The 27,890-nt window shown below is 40.1% G+C and overlaps 1 protein-coding gene across 1 annotated transcript; it reads right to left on the bottom strand.

Moving 5' to 3' along the window:
• Positions 1–15,144: 15,144 nt before the first annotated feature.
• Positions 15,145–17,679, bottom strand: ier5l (immediate early response 5-like). Its single transcript, XM_031757476.2, has one exon. It carries the CDS (start codon positions 17,516–17,518, stop codon positions 16,637–16,639), a length of 882 nt encoding a protein of 293 aa, XP_031613336.1. The 5' UTR covers positions 17,519–17,679; the 3' UTR covers positions 15,145–16,636.
• Positions 17,680–27,890: the final 10,211 nt, after the last annotated feature.

Below are 27,890 nucleotides of genomic sequence, written 5' to 3'. Positions count from 1 at the left end.
TTCTACTACTAGCTCTTTGGGAATCACCTTGTTGGTAAAAAAAAAAAAAAAAATGCTATCCTATACTGCCAGAACTGGAAGTTACGCCCATCTTTTATAGAGTACGGTGAGTTCAGTAGACGTGTTATTAGACGATGAGGTCGACAGACACAGGTGTGTAGAAAGCAGACCTATCCCACATATATGCAGGTGTTTTTGAAACTTAAATGTTGAGAGGTACGTCTCAGGAGCAAGAAATGTTTTTCATTACTAATTACTACATTTTTTTTTTTTTTTAGTTTTATGTCTGCTTTCAATCGTTTTAATCTCTTTTCTTTCCCCTCATTTAGTTGTTGAAGTTGAAGTTTTCAATAATACATTTTACTTAAAAGTGGCTTTCAAAACACCCAAGGACACTGTACAGAGCAAATAAGCCAGGCATAAAAACAGGAAATAAACACAATAATAAAAGAAAGTTTAAGAGCATGGAGAAGTTATATAGAGTAGGTTATGTTGAGCAGGTGGGTTTTGAGGGTGGACTTATAAAAAAAAAAAACTTTTTCCAGCTAGTTTTATAACTTCTTGTTTCAGGTCTTCTTTCAGTTGCTTCTCTGTGGTCACTTTGCATCTTTTTGTCATTTATTACTTCTTTTTTTTTTTTAGACTTTGTTTCCTGGCTTTTTGCTGTTGTTTTTATAGTTGTAATCATTTTATGTGTGTTTGGAATTATTTTACCCTTCATCTCAGTAATCTTAAATGTTTTTGTGATCATTTTATGTTAATTTTTTATTGTTTTGTGTCTCCCTTCATTAGTTTATGTCAGCTTGCTATCATTTGCTCATTATACAGCTTTGTGGATCTTTTTGTGGATCTCTTTTTAGTCATTTCTGCATCTGTTCGGGTCTTTTTTGTCCTCTTTGCAGTTGGTTTGGTCCATTTGATGTGTCTACAATTGTTTCAGATTGGGATGTCTTCATTAGAATCTCTGTTCATGTTTGTCTTGGTAGTTTTATATCTGTTTGTGATTCTTTTATCCAAGTCGCATCTTTTTGTATCTCCTTGTAGTCATTTTACTTCTCTTAAAACATCTCGTCATTTCTTGCTCCACTTCACTCCTTTCTTTGCCTGTTTTTATTTGTGTCTCTTCAGGAGAGTGCACATCTTCACAGACATCTCATTATGACCGTCTTATGTCCATTTTGGGGTGTTTTTACATCTTTTTTGTCATCATTTTACATCTAAATTGTTTATCTTACATTTTTGTGGTGATTTCAGCATCTTCAGTGTCATTTAATATCTCTTTAGAGTCATTTTCTCTGTGCAGTGATTTATTATTGTCTCTTTCCTTTCCAGCTATTTTATGTTTCTGAGATTCTTCTTAAACCTCATCTCAGTGATTTGATATCTCTCTGTGGATACTTTATGTCTGCTTCTGGTTCATTTACGTTTTTTTCCAGCTGTTTGTCATCTGTGTTTTTGTGGTTCAATGTCTTTTTTTGTCATTTTAAATCTCACTGAGATCATTTTTTTCTCTTATATCATTTCATATCTTATTTTAGTTGTTTTATGCCTGTGCTTGTTTTCCTTCCCAGTGGTTTTTATGTGTCTTTGCAGTATTTTTAGCTTTATGTCATGTCAGTCGCATCTCTGTGTTTGTCATTTTGTAGTTTTGCTTTGTAGTTTTCTGTTTCTTTCTGGTTGTTTTATGCTTCTCACTTCAATTTATTTAAAAAAAACTGTAGTTAATTTCTGATAATTGTTTTTTGTTTATTGTCTCTTTTCAGACTTTCTTTGCCTCTTTGTAGTTGTTTTCCCTCGTTTTGCAGCTGTCTCTGGGGATTTTTTCGCACCACTTCTCAGTCTCCCGACAGCTCTGTGAGGTTATATTTCATATTTTTTGGCCATTTTCTTTTTCTTTGTGAACGTTTTCTGTCTCTTTTTATTTTGTATCTTTTTATATCTCTGAATTGTTTTACACCTCATCTACGTCATCGTTTAACATCTCTCTGTAGTCATTTTTGTGAATTTTTGTCTTGGTTTAGTTTTTTTACATGTCTCTTCACTTCTTTGACATCTCTGCTTTTGAACATTTGACATCTTTGTGGATTTTTTTGTTTTATTTTAACCCTTTTTTCTGTCCATTTACATTTCCTTGCACTCATTTTGAGTTCCTCTGTGGTTATTTTACACCTCTTTTTTCTGTTTTGGCTGTTATCAGTGACTGTGGTACTTTTACATATGGTTATTTTCTGTTCCTGCATTACAGTGGAGTTGTTCTGAGTTTCTTTGTGGATAAATTTGGTCTGTTTCTATGGGGGTCTGCAGTTTTTCCAAGAAAGGCTGTAGCTGTTGCTCTACTGAAACATGCCAGTATAATATATATTTTCTGCATAAGATGTAAACCTCGAGACATTTGAATCAAACGAGTGTTTCTCCCCTCTGCGGAGAGAGGCCGAGTCTCGCTGACTCAGGTATTGACTTCTCGTACAGTGCGAGGCAGGAGGAGTGAGAGGTCACAAATTCTCTTAAATCGCTCGTTCACGCGACCGAATGTGCGGTCTGCTGGTGCGAGCGGTTCCTGTGTGAGTTTTACGCGTCCTGCTCGTGACCCAGAGATGAACTGAGCAGTGAGGCAGATGGATTCTGAAACGAGGGGGAAAAGTGTTGAATATTGCATGAGTCGGTCTACTTTACACTGCTCCCTCATGCAGGGGAAGATTTTTAGTTTTCAGATGTGGCTATAAGGAGTAAAAGAGAGCTCTGACAACTGTGAAAGTCCTTTATTTTAGACAAGTGGGGGAAAAAAGCAAAGCTGGTCCTGTGAGGACCGTGGTGGAAATCCCCTGACTTCCAGGACTGCAGAGCTGAGAGTAAAACACGACAAGTCTAAAGGCGAAGCAGCGGCTTCAGACTAAATGCTGCTCAACCAGAAAAGCAGCTCTCCTTTCACATGTTGTTCAACTGCCGTAAGCTAAAAGCTCCACACATGAGTCAGTGTAGTATGACGAGCCCTGCTCCCTGACTCACAGTCATAAAACTCCCTCTAACGCACGAGTCCCAGGTCTTTGTGTTGACTTAGTCTGAGAACTTTAGGTGCTTGAGAAAGGTTCAGGACTTTTTGAGATTATAGTTCTGAACATTTCTCAGATTTCTCCCCAGCGTTACGACCTCTGCATACAGCAGGGGTATATTTCCAATTGGAGTAAGACTTTTGGCATTCCTCTGTCTTTAGGCTCTCAAGTATCTGCAGTCTGAGGTGTGAGGGTTATTTTTATATGTGTTGATCACTACATAGAAGTATCTTGCTACATAGTACAGGCCTCTGATCAGAGTGTAAACACAGTCAACAAAGGGGCTGAATGTTCCCGGAACTTTTGGTGAACATCTGTAACTGATGCAACATTGTGGAGCTGGTCTGGGATGACGTGAAGAGGCGAAAGAAATGTGCCAAGTTTTCCTACATTCTCAGAAAAAAGCAGTCCGCCGTACAACAACAACCACAAAAAGTCTTTTGGTTTTTATGTGTTCTTCTTTATTAGACTCGTATTTGAAAATCTGCCCTTTCACCTGTCTCTTCAGGTTCTCAGTAAATTTTGTCCCTCCCTGGTGGGGCTAGGAACTAAAGCCCCAAAAATAAATGTGTGGTAAAGAGTGATGTTTGTGAGGGACACTGAGGATTTGAGAAGAAATCAGTCTTCATTTGACACTTTATTAGGTTCATCAGCCTTCAGAAGATGGTACACTGTGGTCATGGACATGGTCAGCAACAATACTCAGGCAGGCTGTGGGGTTTCAGTGATGCTCAGTCGGTATTGAGGAGTCCAAAGTATGCCACACCATTACTCATCAGACCAGGTAACATGTTTTCAGTCTTTTGTTGTCCAGTTTTGGTGAGCCTCTGTGAATCATAGACTCAGTTTCCTGTTTTTAAATGACAGGAGTAGGACTCAGTGTGGTCCTCTGCTGCCAGAACAAGGTTTGACATATTGCACTTTGAGAGATGGTCTTCTGCATACCTTGGTTGTCATGACTGGTTATCTAAGTTATTGCTGCCTTCTTATCAACTTAAAGCAGTCTAGCCTTTCTCCTCTGACCTCACACACCAGCAAGGCATTTTCACTCAGATCTGCTGCTAAATGGATATTTTCTCCTTTTCCAAGTGTTCTCTATAAACCCGAGAGATGTTTATGTGGGAAAATCTCAGCAGGCCAGCAGTTTGTGAAATACTCAGACAGCCTGTCTGGCACCAACAACCATGCCATGTTCACATCAATCACCTTTCGGATGCTCAGTTTGAACTTCCACAGGTCATCTTCACCATGTCTACAAACCTAAGTTACTGTCATGTGATTGGATGATTAGATATTTGCACTAACAATCTGTCGAATAGGTGTGCCTAACAAAGTGGCAATTGATCAAACTATGAAAACTAAATGACGATAAAAACTGTGAAAATGCGCCGCAGTCTCTATAAAGCTGGTAACGTGACCTGAAAGTTAATTTGTGATTTGTAGGATTTTATGCATTACATCCTAATCTGTACTTTACAGTAAAACTACATGATCCAACATGATGGTTCCTACATTATATCAAATTAAACTTCTCAAATAGCTTTTGAGTTGTAACTTCAAGACTTTAGAAATATGTGCAAGCAGAAAATTAAAAAGGTATTAGATTGCATTCATACATCGTCTTCCACTTATCCGAAGTTGAGTTGTGGTGGCAGCCCGCTATGCAAGGTGTTCCAGATGTCCTTCTCCCCAGCCACACTTTCCAGTTTCTGCTGGAGGATCCCAACGTATTTCCAGACAGAGATGAGATATATAATCTCTCCACTGGGTTCAGGGTCTATCCCAGTTAGGTGTGCCCAGAAAACCTCTAGAGGGAGGCATCCAGGAGGCATCCGAACCACCTCAACTGGCTCCTTTCGACATGTAAAGTCGACAGATAAAGAGGGATTCAGGAAATCTCAGTGAAGATTCAGAGCTCAAGAATCTCACCCACAAGTGACAAACTGGGGCCCTCTCCTGACTGAGGCCTGGGACATTTTATTAAAAAGTCCAACTTTACAGGAGAAATAACCATTTTTACAGCCTGCTACAGAAACAGCTTTGGACTCTGCAGATGATGCAGTGGCTTTGTTCATCCTTTATATACAGTCTATGTGAAAAAGGGTCATACATGCCAGTATAACCCAGAATTTAAAGCATGTTAATAAACTCTATACCTGGCCCTCTCCCAGTGGGGCAGACATAGAAAGTATGGCCCTTAGTGAAACTGATTTATAGCAATAATACTGAGCTGCCTGACTTTTGTACTGAAACATGAACTGCTCCACAGAAAAAGCCACCATTAAAAAAAAAAAAAGAAAGAAAGAAAAGAAAAGCCAGGCATACACTCCCCTGTTTGTTCCTGTTAGCAGCCTGAACACGTTGCTCAACACTGCATGTGGTCTGTTAAACCAACCTTCTGTTCTCTGCTCGTGGGTTTGTGAACAAACTGATACTCGTACTGTTGTTTTACACTCACACATGTAGAGACAGAGAAATTTCATGCATCCAGAGATGTTTCCCTATTTTCTGTCGTCTTTAGGTGAAGCATCAGAATTTCTTTACCTGGAAACACGGAGAGCTTTATGAACCAGTGCCTCAATCGATCGTTCAGAAGTTTAAGTGCAGCTTGGTAAATTCTTTTGGAGCAGAAATGTGAAGCAAAGAAAGGCTGGATTTCATGGCCTCATTAGGAGGAATGTTTGGAATGGGACAGCTGCATCGACCCGTTCTGACATGTTTGGGCTTGAAATGTGGTCGAGCATGGAGGCAGTTTCTGAAATGGGATGCAGCTGCAGACTTAAGGTGGGGTAGAGTGGTGGTGGAAAGAAACCAAATATTCAAGTAGCCTATTGTTCTTAATTTTAAAGCCTTTGTCTTCCAGTTTGAATCGTCTCTCTAATTCCACTGCATTACAAAGTGAAATATTTCACTTTTATTCAGCTTTCTAGTTTGCAATAATTTAGAAAAAAATCAGAATTTTAGTGGACAGTAACTTTATTCTTCCACTTGTGGACATAATTTAATTAATTCTAAGTCAGGGGCAGCTATGTGTCAGAAATGTGTCGATGAGCTAATATTGTTGGTGTGATTACATTTTAATAAGATGCATTTATCTAATAACATTTGTGGGTTATACTCATTTCTAGTATGTATGTCATATTTAATTTTTTGTTAAGTCCTTTTTTTATCCATATAATACAAACCAAAACAATACAATACAATACAGTTTTATTTATATAGCACATTTAAAAACCCAAAGGCACACCAAAGTGCTTCGCAATAATACAGAGAATCAGAACAACAAAATAAAGTGCAAGATGTGCATATTTCTTTACATAAATGCATTAATAAATCAACCGTTAATTCCACTTCTGAGATTTCTCTCTTGCAAACAGGAAATAAACCTTAATTTTTTTTAGTTTAAATTATTTTGTCATTTATACCAGCAATTTCTGTAATTTCTAGTACATGTATGCATTTTTGTGTCATTTTTTAATGTATTTTGCTTATTTACATGTAATAATATGTACATGTCCTTTAATTTTATAGATACTTTATTTATTTTTTTCTTATTTCTGTTATGGGTACTTTATGTAACATCAAGTAGCTTTTAAACCACTTTACCATAACTGGGTCTTTATAAAGTTTTGATTGGATAAAACTGTCATTTTTAAATGAAGTCACAGCCTGGTTTTTAGTGTAGGATAACGTCCAGCAGACTATCTGACACTGAAACGAGAACGTGACCTGTTTGTTTTAATGTCAAAATGTGACTCTCTCATCAATATGCATTATTAAGTATGCACAGGAGGTGTGGCCTGCTTTTTCATTCTAATTTATGATAATGAGGGTGGGGTCCAGTTGTCTTACAGTGAATGCAAAACAAAGTGGTCCACCCACGTATGTAAATACAGGGGTGGTCTGTATGTAAATGCTGGCATGGTTGATTTATTTATTTTTAATTTCTCAATATGTAGGTAAGAGGGTATTGCTCTGTTTACTTTTTTAATATAAATATTTAACTGGCCATCGATTATTTTGATGACAGAAGAGTTATTCTATTTACTTCTTTTTTTTAAAGTCCCCTGAAAAACCACTGTGATGACACCTCCTATATTTGAGTGGAGACAAAAGTCTCAGAAAAGATCCCCAAACCTTAAAAACCTTAACAAGTAAATCACAATGCTTTATTAAACACATTAGGCTGGTTTAAGCCATCATTATCTGATATATTCCAGTTGGTTCATGTAAACAAGTAAATATCCTCAAACATAAAAGTTAGTGATGGAGTTCCACAGGGTTTTGTACCGGGACCTATAATTTTTAGGTTAGGTATGGTTCCCTTTGGCAATATTATTAGAAAACATAGATTTTCATTGCTTTTCAGATGATACCCAGACACAAAATAATTTAGTTAACTGCAGATGTTATATGAGACACAAAGGCCAATGACATTAAGTTTTCTACTTCTAAATTTAGACAAAATTGAGGTTACTGTATTTAGAAACATGGTGCCTAAACACATACTTTAGATGCTACTACTGTGAAATCAAAATGAAAGCGTGCATTCAAAAGTTTTTATAGGTGCATAAATCCTATAACATGCTACAGTAGCAATGCTACTGTACCAAGGCAGATTGCTCAATTCCTGATGGTGTAGGAGGAGTTTGCTGACAAACAAATGAACAGGTTTCACATGTTATAGTAAAATGGTAAATGGCCTGTATTTGTATAGCGCTTTACTTAGTCCCTAAGGACCCCAAAGTGCTTTACACTACATTCAGTCATCCACACACAGTGAGCTACATTGTAGCCACTGCTGTCCTGGGGCGCACTGACAGAGGTCAGGCTGCCGAACACTGGCGCCACCGGGCCCTCTGACCACCACCAGTAGGCAACAGGTGAAGTGTCTTGCCCAAGGACACAACGACCGAGACTGTCCGAGCCGGGGCTCGAACAGGCAACCTTCCGATTAGAAGACGAACTGCCAACTCTTGAGCCACGATCGCCCCAGTAAGCCAGCTTTCATTTATCTGCACAATATCAATAAAATGCCTAACATCAGCAACAAGACGTCTCCGAGTGGTGCTGAAAACCTAATTCATGTATTTGTTAGTTCTTGGCTGGACTCCTTTAATCCTTTATTATCAGGTCGTTCTAATAACTCATTGAAAAAGCCTTCAGTTGATTCAGAATGCTGCATTGTGAGCACTAACAGGGACAAGAATGAAAGCTCCTTCATTCACTCCCCGTTAAATCCAGAATTGAATTTAGAATCCTTCTGGTTGGATTCAAAGTCAAGCCTCGTGTCCAAAACATTTTATCCCCATGCTCTTAGACTGCAGGTTTACTTGTGCTTCATAGAGCTTCTAAAAGCAGAATGGGAGGCATAGCCTTTAGTTGTCAGACTCCTCTTCTGTGAAACCAGCTTGGAAGTGTTTTTTGGATAAATTTTATAGTTAGTGTGTTATGCTTCGTCTATAAAGTGCTTATGAAATAGGACTGCTACATCATACTGGTCCAGCCTTTTACCTTTTATGCTGCTACAAACCCAAGGTGATGATTATCTATGATCCTTCACTCTCTGTGCATTTATACCTTTTTAAGTGTGCATCTTTTTCCCCCCTCTTACCTTTCTTTTCTGCATGTGTCTCCAGCTGGTTCCTGATCTGTTGTTACTGGTCCTCCACCAGTTTACCCAGTGTTTTATTGTCTGTTGTGTGTCTGTTCTCTTCTTTTCTCTCTTTGCTGTCCCCTCACCACCCCCAACCAGTGGCGGCAGATGGCCGACCTCCCTGAGCCTGGACCTGCTGGAGGTTCCTTCCTTTTAAAAGGGTCTTTTTCCTCCTTCCCCCCTCCCTCCTCGTTGTAATCAGGTTTTCTTCTAACCCAGGTGTAGGAACTATGAAAGGCACAACTTTCTACAAAAATATCTGATTTGTATAATGAAGGTGACAATTATTAAGATTGCTAACGTATGTAAAAACTTAAAATAATAATGGTGACTACTCTGGACCATTTTTTGTTGCATTTATATACATGCATAAACCAACAACGCAAATGCAAGATTGGCATTTAGATGCTTCTGGGACTGGCTACTTATGCAGAAAGGCAAATCTGGGGTCGACTGGACAACGTATAATTGAGGTATAAGAAATAAAATTCAAAAATGCTGTTGGTGAAACTTTAAATGTTGCCATGGCACCAGGTCCATACCCTTGAACAAAAGTTTCACAATTTAGAATCGCCAAGGTCTAGATAAAAATGACTGAACACTGTAGTTGATCCTGTTAAATCTGAAGGGAGAGTTTTTATAAGACTTGAAAGTGGCAGACTTCTTGTTAGGTTTGTAGCTTCAAGAGGTCTACGCGGTCAATCTGGCAGTCATCAAGAAAAACTCACCTCCAGGCGAAGACCAACACACTCTCCTGCCAGACTGGTCTATATATCAGCCAAAAGATGGCCAAAATGTTCATCTACATGCCAACCCACTCAGTGATTCAGAGGAATGCTGAAGAACTCAGTGCCTGACTAGAAGTGACACCAGAGGCCAGAAAAATATCAAGCCAAGACTTAACAAAGCCAGAGGTGTGGTTCTATAACATCTGGAAGTCAAAACAATATGATCAAGCTCTGAAACGGCACCATTAAGCCAAGACTACCATACAAGTCAAACTGTTTGATCAAAACCACCTTCTACAGCTGTCTTAGAAGGGTCTTCAAGCTAAAAAAGAGATCTCTAGCAACAACCTTTGGAAGATGAAAAGCTGCAACTTGAAATTAAGATAACAAGGCTAAGGTTGCTCAGACTCATGTTGAGAATTCCCAGTGAAAGAGTTCCAAAAGCTGCCTTTAGATGGACTGCTGTTGGAAAGCGAAAGAAGAGGTTTAAGATCACCTGACAGAGGACAATGATGTCAGAGTAAAATGAGATGGTGCTTTCATGGGGTGAAGCAAGTGCCAAACCCCAAGAACACATCCAGTGGAGTAAACTTAAATGTTTGCACCAATCTTTTTACATAGAAATGGTGCTTCACAGGGTTATCAAAGTTAACTAAAATAAAACTAGTTGCAAAAAATATTTTATATTCAGTTAAAATAAAAATTAAAACTGACAAAAAATTTTTTCGTGAACTTTGGAAAACTAAAATAAAATAAAATATAAAGGAAAAACTTCTTGGTTTTAGCATTTGTCAGTTCAGTGAAATCTCTCATCACAGCTTGCCTGATGTGGCTTTAACAGATGCGTTTAGTTAGACTTCGATGTCTACGAGACCTCGAGTGAACTGATTTTGAAAAGTTAGTTTTACTTACCGTCACTTATTTCTCCAAAATATTGCATCAAACATGTGTTATTAATAATTAAAAAAAGACTAAAACCAAACATCAAACAACAAAAAATAAACTGAAATGAGCAAATAAAAATAAAAACTAGTCAGAAAGTAGAGACGGAGTAGATACTATAATTAATAAACTGCAAAAAGGTTCGTAATGGTCTGTTGTCTAATTTACTAAATATCAACATTAAATGTTTACATTAAAAAACTGGATTGGTAATAATGAGACAAAACCACCTGTGTGTTTAAAATCTCTATGTTATTCTTCATTTTTGGACTTATTTCTGATCCCAGACTCATTAGCAGAGTGTTACAGACAAAAGTGGAGCAGCTGCTCATCTTAAGTTTGTGAAAAACTGCTGTAAAAGTGCTCCATGATGGCTGCTGTTGTGAATCAATGCTATAAAATGGGAATAAATCCTAAATTTACCAAAGCCATAATAGTCAGAGCAGAAACTGATTAGAGTTCAGCTCACTTTGTCTGATCCTGATCCAGATCCTGGTCTGCATCAGATCCTGGTGACAAAAACCCTCCCTGACCTCCCTTCCCCCTCCCATCACAAAACCTGTCTGACCTGTGTGGTCACTGCTGCCCCCTCCTCCCAGCACACCTATTCCCTACAGTCCACCTCCTCCCCCCTCTTTCACCCCTTCTGCTGTCACATGTGGCCTCCTCCCCCCTCTGGAAACCCCCCAACGCATCAAACCCCTTCTCCTGACAAAGCCTCCCTCCCCCCTCAGTGCTGCCTCTGTTATCTTCCCCCTCCTCCTCCTTCTCATCCCCCTCCTTCTTCTTCTTCTTCTTCTTCTTTCTCCAGCACCCCCACACAACAACAACAACAACAACCCCACATCACCCCCTGACACCTGGTATTGTCCTTTCCGGAGAACCAGGTGACCAGAAAAATTGTGAGATTAGTGAAATATTTGCTATTTTTTTATTGTGCATATGCCCTGATTTGATCTGGATAGCTGTTTAAATTTGCTTCATAATCAGATTCTTTAAGAGTGCTAAATGTCTTACTGCTGAATCATATTAGCAGATAAAAACCAAAATGCATGAAATAACTTTATTCACTTGACTTTGCTTGTGTGTATGTGTGTGCATTAGTGTGTGTGTGCATGGGTGTCAGTCTTTCCCACTCCAGATGGAGGAGCTGTGCATACACCAGAAAACAAAAGCACCGTCTACACAGCAGTGAGAGGTCTGAGCCGTGAGACGTTTCTGGTATCGCTTCATGTTTTTTATTGTGTTTTGAATCGTGGATCAGAGCAGTAGGCAGACATTTTCTGTAAATAAATCCCCCTGCTTCCAATTTCCGCATAATTACACAATGCATTATCCACATTGCCTCATCACTTCCATTACAGCCTACCTACTGCAAGTTATTATGGGTAGCGGCGGCTGGAAAAAGCCTGCAGAGCTGGAGGAGCAGCAGCAGTAAGCGATGGATGTGATGTGCTGGGGAAGAGCGATGCCTCACTCTGATGTGAGGGAGAAAAAAAACCAAAAAAACGAGCCAGCCGGGAAGAGGAGGAGGTGGAAAAAGAGGAGGAGGAGGAGGAGGGTGTTGAGGTCTGAGTGATGGAGGGAGGGTCAGCCCGAGGTGGCTCTGCTCTGCATGCACAGCCCCGCTGATATCTTCATTCATTGATTTTAAAGAACACCACCAAGTGGCACAGAGCAGAGATAACAGGGCTCAAAGTTGTTTTTTTTTCTGAAGGAGGAATTTGCAGGCTGAGATGTGAAGTGTGAGCTATGTTGCATATGGTAGAAGCAGTGCATCATGGGAGCAGGAGGCAAAATAGATAGCCATTTAGCTCACAGAGTGTCTGATGATTCATTACTGATGACAAATTGGAAAAAAAAATGAGGAAATGTATTATAATCTAAGAAAACAGTGTTGTGCCTTTGCAATGGCCAATACATACTGTATGTACAACCTCCTCCAAAAGCCTGAATTTTACTGTTCTTAGTTGTTATATTATGTTCAGTGGATTTAATACTATTTAATCTAATGAAAAGAATGCATATAATATATTCGCTTCATCGCTTAAGATTGATGTATGGTCATAAAACCCCAAAAGAACATGTTTGTAATAGAAAAACAGAGTATTGTTATATTGTTAACACTCAGGCTATGAGATGAAATTGACTTAAATTGTGTTAAAAATAATTATAACCTAAATCAGTCATGAATTTTATAAGGAGTTAGGTTACTTTTAGTCTGCCAAAAAGCTCAGTTTACCAGAAACACAGAGTAAAATCTAGCTTAGCTTTTTCTGAAATACATCAAATAACACTTATAGAGTTCAGTAAGTTGTTATATCTAGTTTTCTAATCTCGAATCATTTGTTTAATCCATTTAAAAGCTATATTTTAAATTATTAGCCTGTCATTTTTTGAGAGATAATAAATAAGACTAGATATTTTTTCTGTGATTTATAATCTCTTGATATAACTTATTAGTCTATGTGTAGCCAGCAGGTAGTTAGCTTAGCTTAGCTTATTTTAGCCTAACCTAGCTTAGCTCTGCATAAAGAATCAGTGCAAGACAATGGCCGTGCTTTGTTTAAAGGTACTCACTCATTTGTTTTATTATTATAACTACTATTTTATTTGGATCTTTTTATTTAAAAGCCAGTACCATATATAAAGTGATTAGCTTTCACTGGCCATGTTGTGGTCGTCACGTTTCCTACTTTTTAACGGTTTTCATATTTCACCTCCTATTTGGTAGTTCATGGTCTCTGGTTGCTGTTTTGCCAGACTGCTATTTATGCAGCACTTTTCTATTTGACCACTCGAAGTGATTTCTTACAACCAGATGGATGCGATGGGGGAAACTCGGGGTTCGGTATCTTGACCAACTTGAGGAATTGAGGATCAAACCACTGACTTTCTGACCCACAGCCTCATCCTATGTGTACGCCTCTTTATGGGTCTGTAATGTTTGTTTGTCACATTGGTCGCCATAGCGCTGTTGTACCATTTATTCCAGCGCTGATGTCACAAGTAGTTGTTTCAGCATTCTCCTGAACAATCGGCCTCTACACTCACACAAAACCTCCACATCAGCACTGGTGTAGGAATAGATGAAGTCTTTCTGTATAATCTGTGCATCTCTGACCTTTTGTAGTGCTATATCATTAAAATGGCACTAGAAACCGTCACGATTGTACTCTTGTGTCTTCAACCTAGCTTTGTCGGCAATGGCAACCACACAAGATTAGAAAAATTCAGAGGTGCACCACCAACTGGCCAAAGGGACATCAACGGATGTGACATCACTTCTGTCATACAGGCCAAGAATGAGAATGGTGAGTATAAATGAGCTAATGGGCTACATAGGATATGACTGGAAAATGGTTCTTTATTTACATTTTTTGAAACCTTTTGGAGAAAATATGCAATGCTGTTGACCTGGCTTTAATTTCCGGCCTCTCTGATGTTAAAACCACGATCCAGTTACCCTCATGTTTTTCGCCTAACATCCAAAAGATCCCGGATTTGATGACAATAATAATGATCATCACTTTTATTTCAACTGATGTAAATTATTTCTTGTCTTGTATGTTATCTTATGCCTCTCTGTGAGGGAAACAGCTAACCTGGCTTTATCTAGCCCAGTGGTTGAAGCACGCCCCCAGCCTCATCAGGAGCCAAAGATATGATTGTACTCCCCAACTTCACTAATTCAAACAATTATCAATACTAACAACAACAAAAGGATACTGAGTTGTTAGTGAAATAACAATCATCAGGATTATTTTAACCCTACAGAAGTGATTTTAATTGAACTTAACTTCACTCCGTACTTTTCCACCAGTCATTCACACCCCCGTCCTGCAGTGGTCCTGATAGGTCTCCCCGGGGGGGGGGGCAGTTTGAGAGCCACTGGTCTAATGGTAAACCTACTAAATAACTCGCTATAGTACTGTTTTCATGTTTATGTGAAAGCATGTGCAAAAGTGTGATTAGCTGTGCGTATGTATAAATCCAGATTTGAATAACTGACAGACCTTTGAATGTGACCCAGTAACACACATAACTGTATTAGCCTCAGACTGAGCACCCTGGTATCTGTTGCTGTGTTGTTGTTGTTCCTACAACACTGTAATGTTGCTCCAGGAAGTGTTGTTGCAACTGACCAAACACGCTGCTGTGATGTCATCGGTTTGCAATTCAGGAGGTGGGGGGGAAAACACCGGAAAAGTACTGAAGAGTGGCTCAGGCAGTGGCGAGAGCAGCACAGAGAGCAGCACAGAGAGGAACACAGCGGATAAAATGGGTCAAACCCGGGACTTTTACCCGGGAAAACCGGGCTCAGTGTCCCCCATGTGAAACCAAAATCAATCCTCAGCCGTTGTGTTTTTCGACACACTGTTTTCCTCTTGTGCTCAGCGGCAGTTTGGTTGAGTGTCGATGACTAAACCTGTTGGTTAGGTCTGAGAACAGATCATGGCTTGATGTTAAAATTTACCCTTTCAGTGCTGGAAAGCCCCTCTGATGGCAAACGGCGGCTTTCAGCGCAGCACAACTTTAACGCCTGTGCATCAAAGTGTGTTATTAATAATGTAGTGAGTCTGTGTGGTGTGCATGATTATCAGGCTGCATCCCAGCACCTCACATGGCAGTCAAACACAAGCTTTAAGATTTTCATTTTTTATTAAGATTATAAATTTTAACAAATATTTTCTTGAACAGTTTTACCCGGTGATATACAATTTATTAAGCACAAAAATACAAGAATAACAACAAAATATGTAGAGAATGGCTGAATACTCTCTTTATTTTGGTACACATAGTGCTCATAAAGCTAACGCATGGATTCTCAGGTTATGGCTAAAAACATGAGCTTGCCTTTTTAAAACAAAAGGACTAAAAATCAATCATTCTCTTTTATTTATGTACGTTTTGTGTATTTTTGTACAAAGTGAAACTCACAAAACCAAAGCTGGAATCATGAATTGCTGTGAAAGGCTTTGAGCAACAACCATGATTAAGAAAACAATGTCAGACTGTCAGAAATGAGCCGGACTGTTTACTATCACACGCTGGAAGGGAGGTGGGAGCGGAGGTGCAGAGACGACCACGTGGAATAAAGTGTTGGCACTCCATCAAGCGATATGAGCTGCTTCAGAGTCCGTGTACCTTCAAGAGTGTTTTCTGGGGAGTGAGTTCTCGAACGTGGTGCTTCACAGGACGACAAAGCTGTTGGGAGTGTGCAAGATCAGTTTGAGAGTTTCAGGACGGGAGAGGACGGCAGACACATTCAGTCACTTCCAATAATGGACTTTCTGTTTATGACAATAGCTAGCAGTAGTGTGCATTGGATTTAAGGCAACGGATCCATTTCTGTCAGATTTTATGAAAAGCCTGCACATGACACCAACAACTCTCCCGCCTCTCCCTGTCAAAAAACTATTATCATTAAATTTCTCATTTAATAAATAGCTTTTCTTCTTTTTCTTTTTTTCCTTGCAAAAATAAAGTCGATTTAGACACTGTAGGGGGAGAGCGGGCTCAGCTGGAACGCCTCCATTTCCTCCAATTAGAAGCATTGTTATTGATTTGTAAGACACAAGTGTGCTTTGAGGTACAATTCAGTTGGAGTTGTTGGTTTATTTAGCACATGGGATTTTATTATGGCTGACACTGGAAAAGGTGGGCAGGAAGGGGCAGCTGGAACACACTGACTTAAAACTGGAAACTTTCTTTGCCCAATTGTGAAGAAAAGGGAGTACAAGCTGACCCCTAAATGTCCCCATAAGGGCCCAAATTTCTGTAACCTAGTCTCCACAAAATAAGAGGCTAAATTTGCTAAACTGTTAGGGAAAAAGTGACAGCTGTAGTTACGAAACTTGCTTTTAGCAGCATCGCTGTGAATACAAGAGCTAAAACTGACCCCCTGTTTACCACTATATTTACCAGGTCCCCATAAACTCCCTGTTCTCTGCAACCCTGCAAAGACCTTTGTGATGTTCTGAGAACACTTGTGTGTCATGATAAGTTTCCCCGCTCCTGTGACCATGCCATGTTACTGAAGGTGCAAAAACGTCCACATTTCTGCACCGTTTCTCTCGCTTTCTGCTAGAATGTTGCGATTCTGTAAACTTTCTGGGACCTCAGAACGTTTAAAGTTTGAAGCAAAGTGATCCCCCCACCACCTCCACCCCCTCATCACCACACAGGAGCTGGACGCATCACACAGTCCCGCTCCAGCTGAACCCGCTCTCCCCTCCCCAAAACAAAAAGTGTTCCATTCAAAACGCGACGATGGCTCGGGTCCACGCTCCGAGGCTGGCTAGGGCTTGTTTGCTACAGATCTGCTCCAAGTCCGCCTGCCTGCTCAGCAGCCCCGAAAACCCCGAGCCGAAGATGGAGATCAGGTTGGAGATGTTGGAAGTGTCCGTATAGTCCGGGGCGGAGTAGGAGCAGTCCTCGCGTTTGGCCCGTTTGCGAGCCGCCGTGAAGTCATGCGCTTCCTCCGCGTCCGACGCGCAGCAGCCGAACTCCACCTTTCGCTTCTTGGCCGGGGACTGCGCGCTCTGGCCGCACTGGAGCGCGTCGCAGCAGCAGTCCTGGTGGAGGTAGCCGTTCTCCACCGTGGTCACCACATGCGTGTCCAGGTCCAGCACCGTGGTCTTGTTGCAGTGCGCGCTGCTATTTGCGGGACACTGCTCGCAGAGCGGAGCGGGGGGCGCTTCCATACAGCAGCTGCGGTAATAGGAGGGCTCCGGCTCTTTGCAGCCGTCCTCCAGAAGGGAGCAGCCGGCCACAGTGCCCGCCGCCCGGCAATGCGCCGCGCCTCTGTGGCACGGAGAGCCGCACGCGCTCGCCTCCTCTGCGCAGCAAGCAGCCCGCGCCTGCTCCTCGTCCTCCGCGTCCTCCGCCTCCAGATCCAGCGGGTTGAGTTCCTGGATCTCGTTGCAGACAGTCATCACCTCCTCGTACTGCTGCATCCTGTAGATCTCCGCGTACTTCTCCTTGATGTAGACCTGCCTGGCGTTCCTCAGCACGTAGGAGACCAGCAGGTTTTTGTGCAGCTTGATTCCTCCTCTCTGCGTCCTGGAGTTGTGGATCTTCATTAAGGAAATGGAGATCAGGCTCTGCGCGTCCACGGCGCACTCCATGGTGCTGATCATTGCTCCGTTCCCCCGGTCCGCCTCCAGCTCCTCTCCGGGAGAGAGAAAGCGGCTCTCAGCTATCTCAGCGGGGCTCGTTTGGTTCGAGGAGAAAGGTTCAAGTGAGCTCTGTGGAGACACATTGGACACAAAGATCCGCCTCCCTCTGAAAGCCAGCAATCATTTGCAGATGCCCTGAAACCAGAATGTATATATAGCCTAGAAACAGCGCCCGCCCACTTCTGGGGGAGCCAATCAGCCGCCTGGGTTCTGGTGAGTGACAAGCAGGAGCTCTGGAAATATGTCGCCCTCGACCAATCAGCTTCAGGCGGTTCCTCTGTACTATTCAAATTCCACCCAGGCTGTCTAACAGGAATGTCCTCATTTCGGCTGCCTGTAGCTGCAACTCCGAAAACCAGCCAGTCTCTGAGTGAAAGACTTCCACACAGGTTTAAAAGTAAAGAAACTTTTTTATTTTGACGTCTCGATCAAGTAGCTGAAGAAATAAATATAAAGTATGTTAACTGCATTATAATGGAAAATGGGGGGGGGGGGAAGAAAAAGGGTACAATTATAAAAGCAAAAATACGGGTAGGTCAAATCTGTCACAGAAAAATGACAACAAAATTGTGCTTTCATACATATTTATACATATGAAATATATATAAATATATATAAAATTCTGCATATTCAGAAAAAATGAAGCAGGAAAGCCTGCTTCATTCAGTTGATTCACAAACATCCATCCCCGATGAATAATGACAAGTAATTATAGTCTTCATAAAACCATAAAACACCATGCTTTCATTACTTTCTTTTAAATCAAAGAAATATTCCCACAGACTGAACATAAAAGATGGACATATGCACTGTGACATCATCCGCTTTGTTTTCTGGAGCCAGAAGTGACCATATTTGGATGGAGGTCTAAGTTACCAGCTAATGCTAGACAGCTTATTGTAAATGTGAAATTTACAAAAACAGATACCTGCTAATTAGTGGATGAACTGATAGCAAAATTAACCATGGTTAATTTTGCTATCAGTTCATCCATGCAATTAACCGCATTAATTCCATAAAAAATCTCTAAAAGCACAAACATGGTCCAGCTCAGGCACTCCAACTGGCTGGGATGAATCCAAGCAGACAGCTAGCATCCAAATGAGTAAATTATTAAGTCAACCCTGTTCAAACTATTCATAGAGACCAAAACCTTTTCTTCTGCTGTAAAATTAGACTTTTTAACTTGGTAGTGTGGACAGCAGAGGAACTGCAGCTTTTTCTGCTTCATTTTTCAGCTTGAAGACTGTTGAGTTGTTTAGATTATCCAGGTAGGGATGCTGTTCTCTCTAGACTGTTGGGTGGAGGCAGAAATTAGTGATGAACCTTTTTTTATTGTTATATAAGTCTCCACTTGTTCCACAAAAATGTGGAAATTTGCATTTTGAGTCTTTGTCAGTCTCCTGTTACGATATCAGTCAGAATATACAGATATCTGACTGATATCAGTATAGCCTGGTTTCTCTGACTCGTTGGGCAGAAATCAAGCTGTGGTCAACTGCAGGAATATTTCGTTTTGCACACAGTTAAATGAAGGCAGGAGTTTTCACAGGCAATAATAATAAGACTGTTAGATATTTGTGGCCCGCAGGGACTGGAAGAAGATCTGCAGTGCGTTTGTGTTGCAAACTGAAAGCGCACAGTTGGGTTTAGTCATTATGAGTAGGCAGACAAAAGAGCACAACACAGGCTTCTGCAGTAATCACGCACTATTTCATGTCTGACTCAAGCTTGTCCTGCACAAGAATTTCCATTTTATGGATGCAGTAAAAGCATATAAGCAGAAAGCAGTGCAGCTGAAAACTGGCGCAGAAATACTTGATGGCCACTAGATGGTGGCTCCACAAACTCTCCCAGCTGCACAGGAGTCCTGTCAAAAAACACCAGCATCTTTCTGTAATTAGACAGCCAGCGCTTCGTCGTGTCTGCTGCTCTTTCTAGTGGAAATTTGAGACTGATTGTGCACTGAGGCTTAAAGAGAAGTATGCTTTGGTACTGGTTGGTGGATTGATCGCTTGCTGAACCTATCACAGTAAACAGGGGTGGATTAAATTTAGCTTTTGAAAAACCCTTGACGCTCTTGGACAAAATCAGAACATAACAAAAATCGGCCTCCCTGATTGTTTGGACCTCTAGAATCTGCTCAAACATGGCCCAATTCAAAAGGCAGTGAAAAGAGAGAAAACCCACACTGCTCACGTATGAGCGCGCGCTGAGCACATTGTGCAGGAAACCAGCCTCGCAGGGGCCCCTACAGATTAATTATAGGTTCAAAAGCTTGCCATGTGAGTGCAATAACCTGTGTTGAACCTGTAGAGGCCAGTGCAGCACTAGTTTTCTGCCCTGTGTGATTAGTGTTTTGTTACTCTTTCCAAATTCCCCCTCTGAGGTGGGACGACGCTTCCACACAGCCCGCCGAGTGCAACCAGATATTTATTCTCACGGCAGAAGGCTCAGAAAGCTCCTCCTGGATGAGCCCAGGACCATGCTGAGGGACGGCTGCTTGTAATGTTCTCTGTGAATGATGAATGCAGAGTGTGACACACACACACGCACACACACATACACACACACACACACACACACACACACACACACACACACACACACGTAGACTCTCATCTTTTCTTCCAGAGGAGGTAGCTGTTTGCAAAGAGGAGCGCGCCCCAGAGGGTCTGCAGCCCTGACACAGAAAAGGTTTCCTTTAGTATAAAAACATGAATATCTGCAAAAATAAAGGCTTGATGGAGGAGCTACAGATTCAACATAAGAAGCATGCGAGGCATATTTGTCTAACGAGGACAGCTCAGGCATGTTTTTTCTTTTTTGTTTTTTTGTAAAATCTGCGAACGATGACCCTGAATACAAATTTTATGACAGATAAAGAAAAGGACTGAATATGAAATAACATGTTATCACAAGGGCTTCAGTGTGAGAGTCCTGAGTTACGAGTCTGCCATCGGACCAAGCGAGGACATCTGGACCACCAGGGAACTCCATACTCACTTTATCCAAGTGGAAGCTCTCTGAAATACTAAGCTGTAATATAATTCAAACCATAAAGACCATTCTGCTCATTTCAACCGCAGTTTGCCTCATGTAGGGCCCAGAAATCCATTCCCTCACTATTTAAGCCAACTTTCTTCTGATTGGTTGCCCTTCTTAATCACAAAATTTGAGGTAGGTGGGGCTTCTGTTCTGTGCTTACTGTTGCTGCCTGATCTGTACAAAGAAAAATGAACTCAGTGCACTGTCTTATCCCAACTCTTTGTTTTAGTGGCCAGCACAGGGCAATTCCTTTGGCCGAAGAAGTGTAATGGAGAAACAGGCTTCAGCTCATTTGCTATAAACTCAATAAGCCTTCCTGATGAATGTATCCAATTTAATCTCAATTCTCATTGGCTAATGTCTTGTCAATCCTCGGTTTCTCAGTCAGATCAAGCTTTTGCTTGTTTTTTCACCTGTGTGAAACAAAGTTTCTAAGATTTCCAAATTAGGGTTATCCTCATTATAGGGCTGAGTTTTAATAGCAGTCTAGACATGGCCAAGCTTTTGTCTCAGAGGGATTACCTGTACAAACACTGACCTCATTATCTGAAACATTGGTTATATTTAATATGAACAGTCACCACTGGAACAGGAGATATAGTACAAGAATTAAGCGAATGCAGAATAGCTCCATTTTAAATGGAACAAAAAAGTCCCACCCTGTTCTCACTCTCATGAAGTCTAATCAAAGCTACCGACAATCTGCTGGTGTCTCGCAAACATACATGGTTACTGATCTGAATGAATGTGTTTTAACCCAAACCAAGCAGAATTTATGTAGCCACACCTTAAAACCATAGGCCGTAAAGGCACGGATGTAGCTTCTGTTCTTTCTAATGGCCAGCAGGGGGCGACTCCTGTGGCTGCAGTAAGAAATTCAAGCTGTTTTTTGAATTTGTTGTTTGAGATTTTGATTTATTGATGGTGATTTCTTTTTTTTTTTTCTGTTGCAGAAACTAGCTTCCATAGTAAACACCTTCCTGTTGAGTTTGTGGTCTCCCGTCGCAAAAATCATCAGAAAAATAAAATGGTTTTGGTCAAATACACAAGAAGGTTACTAGCTGCCTTATGACATTTTTAAAAAGTAACACTGTTTATTAATAAACCTGCTTTTAGCATCTTTCGGGGGACACATGAGGACTACTGCTGCTGCTCGGCAAAGACTTACTGGAATATTTACCACATCCACATAAGGTCTGCATATCCTTTATGTACTCTGACCTCATTATTGGAGAATTTGTTTAAACACTGCCATATACGTGACAGGAAAGAAGGAAAAATAGTAAGGGTGTCCTTTAGCAAAATTTCTACAACATTAGGAAAATAAAGCTAGAATTTGTGCCTGTTTCAATCTTCTTTAGCAGTGACACTTATTACATTAGTATAAGAATTCAAAATGCTGATTATTTCCACATGCTACAGCTACACTACTGAAATACCTCCGAGCTGATTTAAACCAGCCTGATTAGTCATCATATGCTAACAGACCTTCAAACACTTGCTGTTCTTCTTTCACATCAAAAACTCAATCTCTGCTGCTCCGTGCTTCAAATATTCAGTGTTTTATGCACGGAGCATGGGTGGAGGTTTTGTTTGAGGAATCTGTGCCTGTACTTCATCCAATAGTAATGGAAAACCTTTATTTATGCAAAGGTATGTCAAATATCAAGCACCAGGTCACATTTTAATGCTATATCTATATGCTAGGATAGACTACGTTAAGGATTTGGACATTATTAATCACTTTCCATTTATTATTCTAAATTTTTCTTATTAAACATGAAACCTATATACATACCCATGACTCAGTGATTCCAGATGTGAGAGATGTTCTGTACAGATTTGATAGTTAAATCTGAAATCATGTAACTTTTGTGCTTTCTGCTTCTGGGGGAGGTAACCTGTTTAAATACATGTGTCACCTGTTCAGTTTAAGGATATAATTTTCATTACTGGATTTCATTATTGTATGGTCTGTTTCTTAAATCTGTGCATTAAATATACTTTCAGTAACTTTAAGGAATCCTGTTCATCTCAACTCTGTTACTATTCCTGACGGAAAACAAGAAAGACAGGCCACAATATTTTCATTATAAAACCCTACTAAAGACAGGAAAAACGTCCAAATCCTGGAGGAAGCACTCCCGTGTTTCCTTCGTGTGTTTCTTGGGCAAATATGAGAGACCAAGCAGTCAGGTACAATAGTGGAGGTTCAAATAGTACAGTTCAAATTTTAATTAATAAGTAAAATTATACCTAATGTCTAAAATATGATAAAGGAGTCTAGCTACTCAAAACATATATAGATATAAATGATATAAATAAAAGATATAAATGGGGCCAGCAAGTTTCTCTTGTTAATGAGTTGTTGACTCTCAGTTGGATTGACTATATGTATGTTAAATAAAAAATAATAACAAAATAAAACAAAACATTAAGCCAGCTAAAAAATAGCTAACCAAAACAGGGGACATTTCCAAAAATAATAATACTAAATAAAGCTGAAAAAAACAAAATATAGCAAATTTACAACTTTTATTGGTAAAATTTAACCAAAGATTATAAACACACCAAAATGACATAGATATCAAAGTAAGAAATTTTAAGAACTAATAGTCTAAAAAATCCACAAAAATTATCTTAACAAAGTGACATCATCAAATGACCAAAAACTGAAGCTTTTTACTAGCCAAATATTATAAATGCAAAAGGCAAGAAATGCAGATACAATAACTAAAGTTACCTGTCTGCTGCTCTACCTCACTACAAAGAACCTCTATCCCCCCTATGATTTCACAGCAGATGGTTTGCTCCATTTGTTTGCCCTCTGTACCTCTACAACCAGTTCCACCCTCAGCCTCCTCTTTTGTTCAAACAGGAAGAGGTAGAGCAGCAGATCGGTAACTCAAAATTGGTAATCTTATGTCAAACTATGGCAAAAACCTTGTAAAAGAAATATTCATGCCATCATTAAGAGTACAGTGTTTTGTTGTAAAATGTACTGAAGCAAATTAACCAAATTAATTAAACTTAACTGTGTAACTCTGGTCTCTGGTGAATATGGACTTAAAAATCAGAGACTGTGAATCCACAATCATGTATGTTTATGTAAGCAGACCAGTATTTATGTGGCACTTTTCTACTTTTATTTAGCACTTGGGAGTGGAAGTGGTTCATACATGAGTTAATTATAGCACTTGGTTGGTCCAGTTTCCAGACTGAAATGCAGACTGGGGAAGCTGGAAATCGAACCACTAATCTTCAGAATAATTTGCTTAGAAGCATATGAAGTTTAATCACTAAGTGAAATGTCCCACTTTACCACCGTAATGGTGCAAGCAACATTACACTTTGGTGAAAAAGTTTTATTTCAAAAATGTTATCAACCTGTATGCAAGTCTATATGGACCCATTTATAAGAAAAAGAGATGTTAAATCTCAGCTGGCCTTCGTGTGCCGCCATGAGCTGGAGAAGATAATCAAGGACAGAGGGAGGTCTGGGCTTCAATTATTACACTGCTATCCCCACAACCCGAATCCAGATAAGCAACAGACGATGGACGGATGTATGTCCCACCTTACCACAACATTCACATTCACAATCATTTGTAAGAAAAAAGGTAGCAAATGAAATTTAAAATACTCTCCACACTTTTATTTAACTGTTCAAAAGAAAGAAAAAAACATCACACTAGTTTGACTGGACGAACTACCTGAATCTAAAGAGTCCCACATTACCAGCAAAAGTTTCCCACCTAATTACAACGTTAAAAATTGGCAATAAAAATAAATAAGGGGGCCAAATGATGTGTATGTTGATGCTACCTTTTTTTAAAAACTGTTTTTATAACTTGGTTTAATTGTAGACGTGCTCATAATGAAAAATTATTGAACTGAATAATTTTGGTATAATTAGGTTTTAGTGAAAGTGCCTTCACTATGATTTACTTAAGAATAGCAATAAAATAAAACAACTGTCCTACTTTACCAACAAAAGAGTCCTACCCAATCACAACATTCACTTATGAAAGGGGGGCAACAGAATTAATGTCAGTATGATCAAATCAAAATGTTGAAGGTATACTGTTGAAAAAAAAAAAATCCAAAAATGTCCCAGTTAATTTTTTCTATTCAAGTGACACATGCTTAACATGATCGCACTGTTAGAGGGGAAGAAAACAGACATTATTGTAATATTCATCTGTTTCTTTAATGTAAATTTCCACTGTGTGAACCTCTCTCATTATCTAGAGACAATTGTTCTTCAGTTCTCAGTAAGCTAGTGCTGCTTGTGTTCTAATTATGATGCAGCACAACCTCCACATACATACCAGTATATAGAGTTCATACATACAGCTTGTTTTCACAGTACCCTAAAGCACACATGGAAATCATATTAATATGTTCGCACTAGAAGTGCAGCTTTCATTGCACTACCAAGCTGCCTTCTCTCTCCACATTCTTCCATTATAATGCGGTCTCTTTCTATTTTCAGTCTGTCCTCGTTGTATCTGCACTCCCCCTGCTCACAGCCGTCCTCCCGCCCTCACCCATCTCCTCCATTTATGTTCTCCCCTCATCTTTTCAGCCTCGCTGCTCGATACTCTCTGGCTCCTTTTACCACTCCTCTGCGTGCTCTCTTATTTTCTCTCCCCTCTGTTTCTTCCCCAGCATGTTTATTTCTCTCCCGGTGAAGGAGTGCAGCACTGCAGCACAGTTGCAGGTGTCAGCAGAGTGGATGGAGTTTTTTCTCAGCTTCCTTTGCATGCACGGTCAGCACTGGAGATCATCTCACAAATATCCATCTCTGCTGCTCCTGCCACAGTTCTGCATCCATACCCACAGTTATTACTACCATGCCTCTCCTCTCCGCTTCCTCATTTCTGTCTCTTCTACCTTTCACCTAATTACTGCACTTCTACGCAACGCTCAGTCTGGCTTTCTCTGTGTTTGCAGCTGATCTTTGAGAAATTAGATTTCACCAATGTATTCCAAAGGAGAAGGCAATAAACTGTGAAAATGGAGTAGGATGATTTATTGATGAAGACTTGCGTCATTTTTTCCCACAATGAAGTTTGGGAGGGACCCAGTTCTTTACGTCTATCATCACAGAAAACCTATCTGATTGGATTTTAATGAAGCTTTGGAGAGTGATATCTGTCTATGATCAGCCTTGGGCTGCATCACATGCAATATATGGCACGTACAGTTACATACGTACTGTATGGAATATTTTCTACTTTGTCTACCACAATAAGTCAGTGCCACTTAATCATTGATGGCATGTTTATTGTTTCGTTGCCAATTAAAGTAAAATCAATAAAATACTTTAAGGGTTGGACCTCACCTCATACCATGCAGGGCCTTTATAAGTGCATGGAGACAGTTTTTAGATATCATTTAGATTTAAACATCATTAAATGAAAATAAAGTCAACATTTCATTGTACTAAATAATCCATGTTTAATTATATGCTGATCCAATGAACATTATGGTCATAGGCATTACAGCTAAGTCCTTCAAAGTGCAGTTGTCCTTTTGCCTTTAGAACCACTTTAATTCTTCATGACACAGATTCAACACAATGCAGGAAACCTTCCTCCAAGATTTTGGTCTATATTGATATGACAGCATCACACAGTTACAGCAGATTTGTCGGCTGCACATCAATGAGGTGAATCTCCTGTTCCACCACATCCCAAAGGTGCTTTGTTACATTGAGATCTGGAGACTGTGGAGGCCAATTGAGCACAGAAACTAAGATGGCTTGAGTTTTGTGACATGGCGCGTTGTCCTGATGGGAGCAGTCATCAGAACTGTGACGTGGACATGGTCAGCGACAATACTCAGGCAGTCTGCAGCATTTAAACAATGCTCAGTTGGTGATAAGGGGCCCAAAGTGTGCTGAGATAATATCCTCCACACCATTACACATCCATGAACAGCTTGAATTGTGTTATTTTAGGGTCTTTACCTTACAACATGAAGCACATTGAGGCGACTGTTGTTGTGATTTGGTGTTATATAGATAAAATGGAATTGAATTAAATTAGAAGGTAGGATGGATCCATGTTTGGCACCAAATTCTGAACCTACTGTATGAATGTCAGGAAAGTCATGACCACATCATTGAATTTCCACTCTTTTATTTTCCACTTTTGATGAACCCTTTTGAATAGTGTGATAGAAATAATTTAAGTGTTATAACCGTAACAAAAGAAAAACTATCTGATTTTTTTTTTTATTCCTCTTTGTTTGCTTGCTTTATTTGGGAAGGGGTTTTTTTTTTTTCATTATACTGTCACTAATTTTCCAGTTGCCCCACAGTGTTGGTTCATCTTTTTTGAAACTCCTCTGTCTTTGAGCGCTGTGGTTTTGAATGAGCTCCGATAGCAGCTGGATTTGTGGAGACGGATGGGAGAAACTGTGGCAGCTGCATTTTTGCACCAGTTGAAGTCACTTTATTGATTTCTGGGTGAGTCCAGGCGAAAGAGTGTTTCAATAGTCGAACCAAGATGGCGTAAATCAATTTCTTTGCAAGATGCTGTCTGATTTTAGCAATATTCTTAGACGGAACAATGCGGTCTCAGTGACAAAGTCGATGTGTTTTGTAAAAGTTGGGATCCACCGAGACACCCTCTGACCACTTCGAATCAAGTGTGCTTTACTTTCTTTAATTCTGCACCTGTTAGTACGACTTACAGGTGAAACCACTCACACCTGAAAACAGCCAGGTGTGACATTAGGTGAAGTCAAGAGACAACAGATTTGAACATTTTGACCCACGGAAACAAAACTCTTATTACAAATAGTCTTTTAAGATATCTGAGCACAAAGTCAGGCACTTTCACTAGATATGAATTCTGCCTACCCAAGCATAATTTGGAAGAGGTGGACATGGGTCCAGATCAGCGATACTCTGGTGGAGTATTCTTCTGGTGTGAAAACTGGAAGAAGCTCTTAACATTTACGTGTGCTTCCCTGCATAACAAATGCAGTAACAAGAGCGAATACTCCATAGAAGTACTACTACCTGGTCTAGATTTTAGAGTTGATTTGTTCTATAATAGATTTGTTGTATTTGTTGTCATTGTTCTTGTGGGGAGAGCATATCAAATATGGAACCAACCAGAAGGGTCATAATCTTCTTTTCCTGATTTCCTGTCTCATATCTCCTGTTCCAGAGGTAGATGGTCAGGTCATGGTCATGGTCTTCTTATCCTCCTATGTTGACCTACCTTTTTAATCTAATTCACCACCTTATGTTCTCTCTTACTCTTCTTTT

The sequence above is a fragment of the Oreochromis aureus genome, linkage group 7, assembly GCF_013358895.1.
Source record: "Oreochromis aureus strain Israel breed Guangdong linkage group 7, ZZ_aureus, whole genome shotgun sequence".
Classification (NCBI taxonomy): domain Eukaryota; kingdom Metazoa; phylum Chordata; class Actinopteri; order Cichliformes; family Cichlidae; genus Oreochromis; species Oreochromis aureus.
Note: the sequence above shows the minus strand (reverse complement) of the source record. Positions and strands in the feature narration are given on the sequence as shown.

Bases quoted from the DNA above. Each gene is read 5' to 3' on its own strand.
- ier5l (XM_031757476.2), bottom strand. From the start codon at position 17,518: ATGATCAGCACCATGGAGTGCGCCGTGGACGCGCAGAGCCTGATCTCC.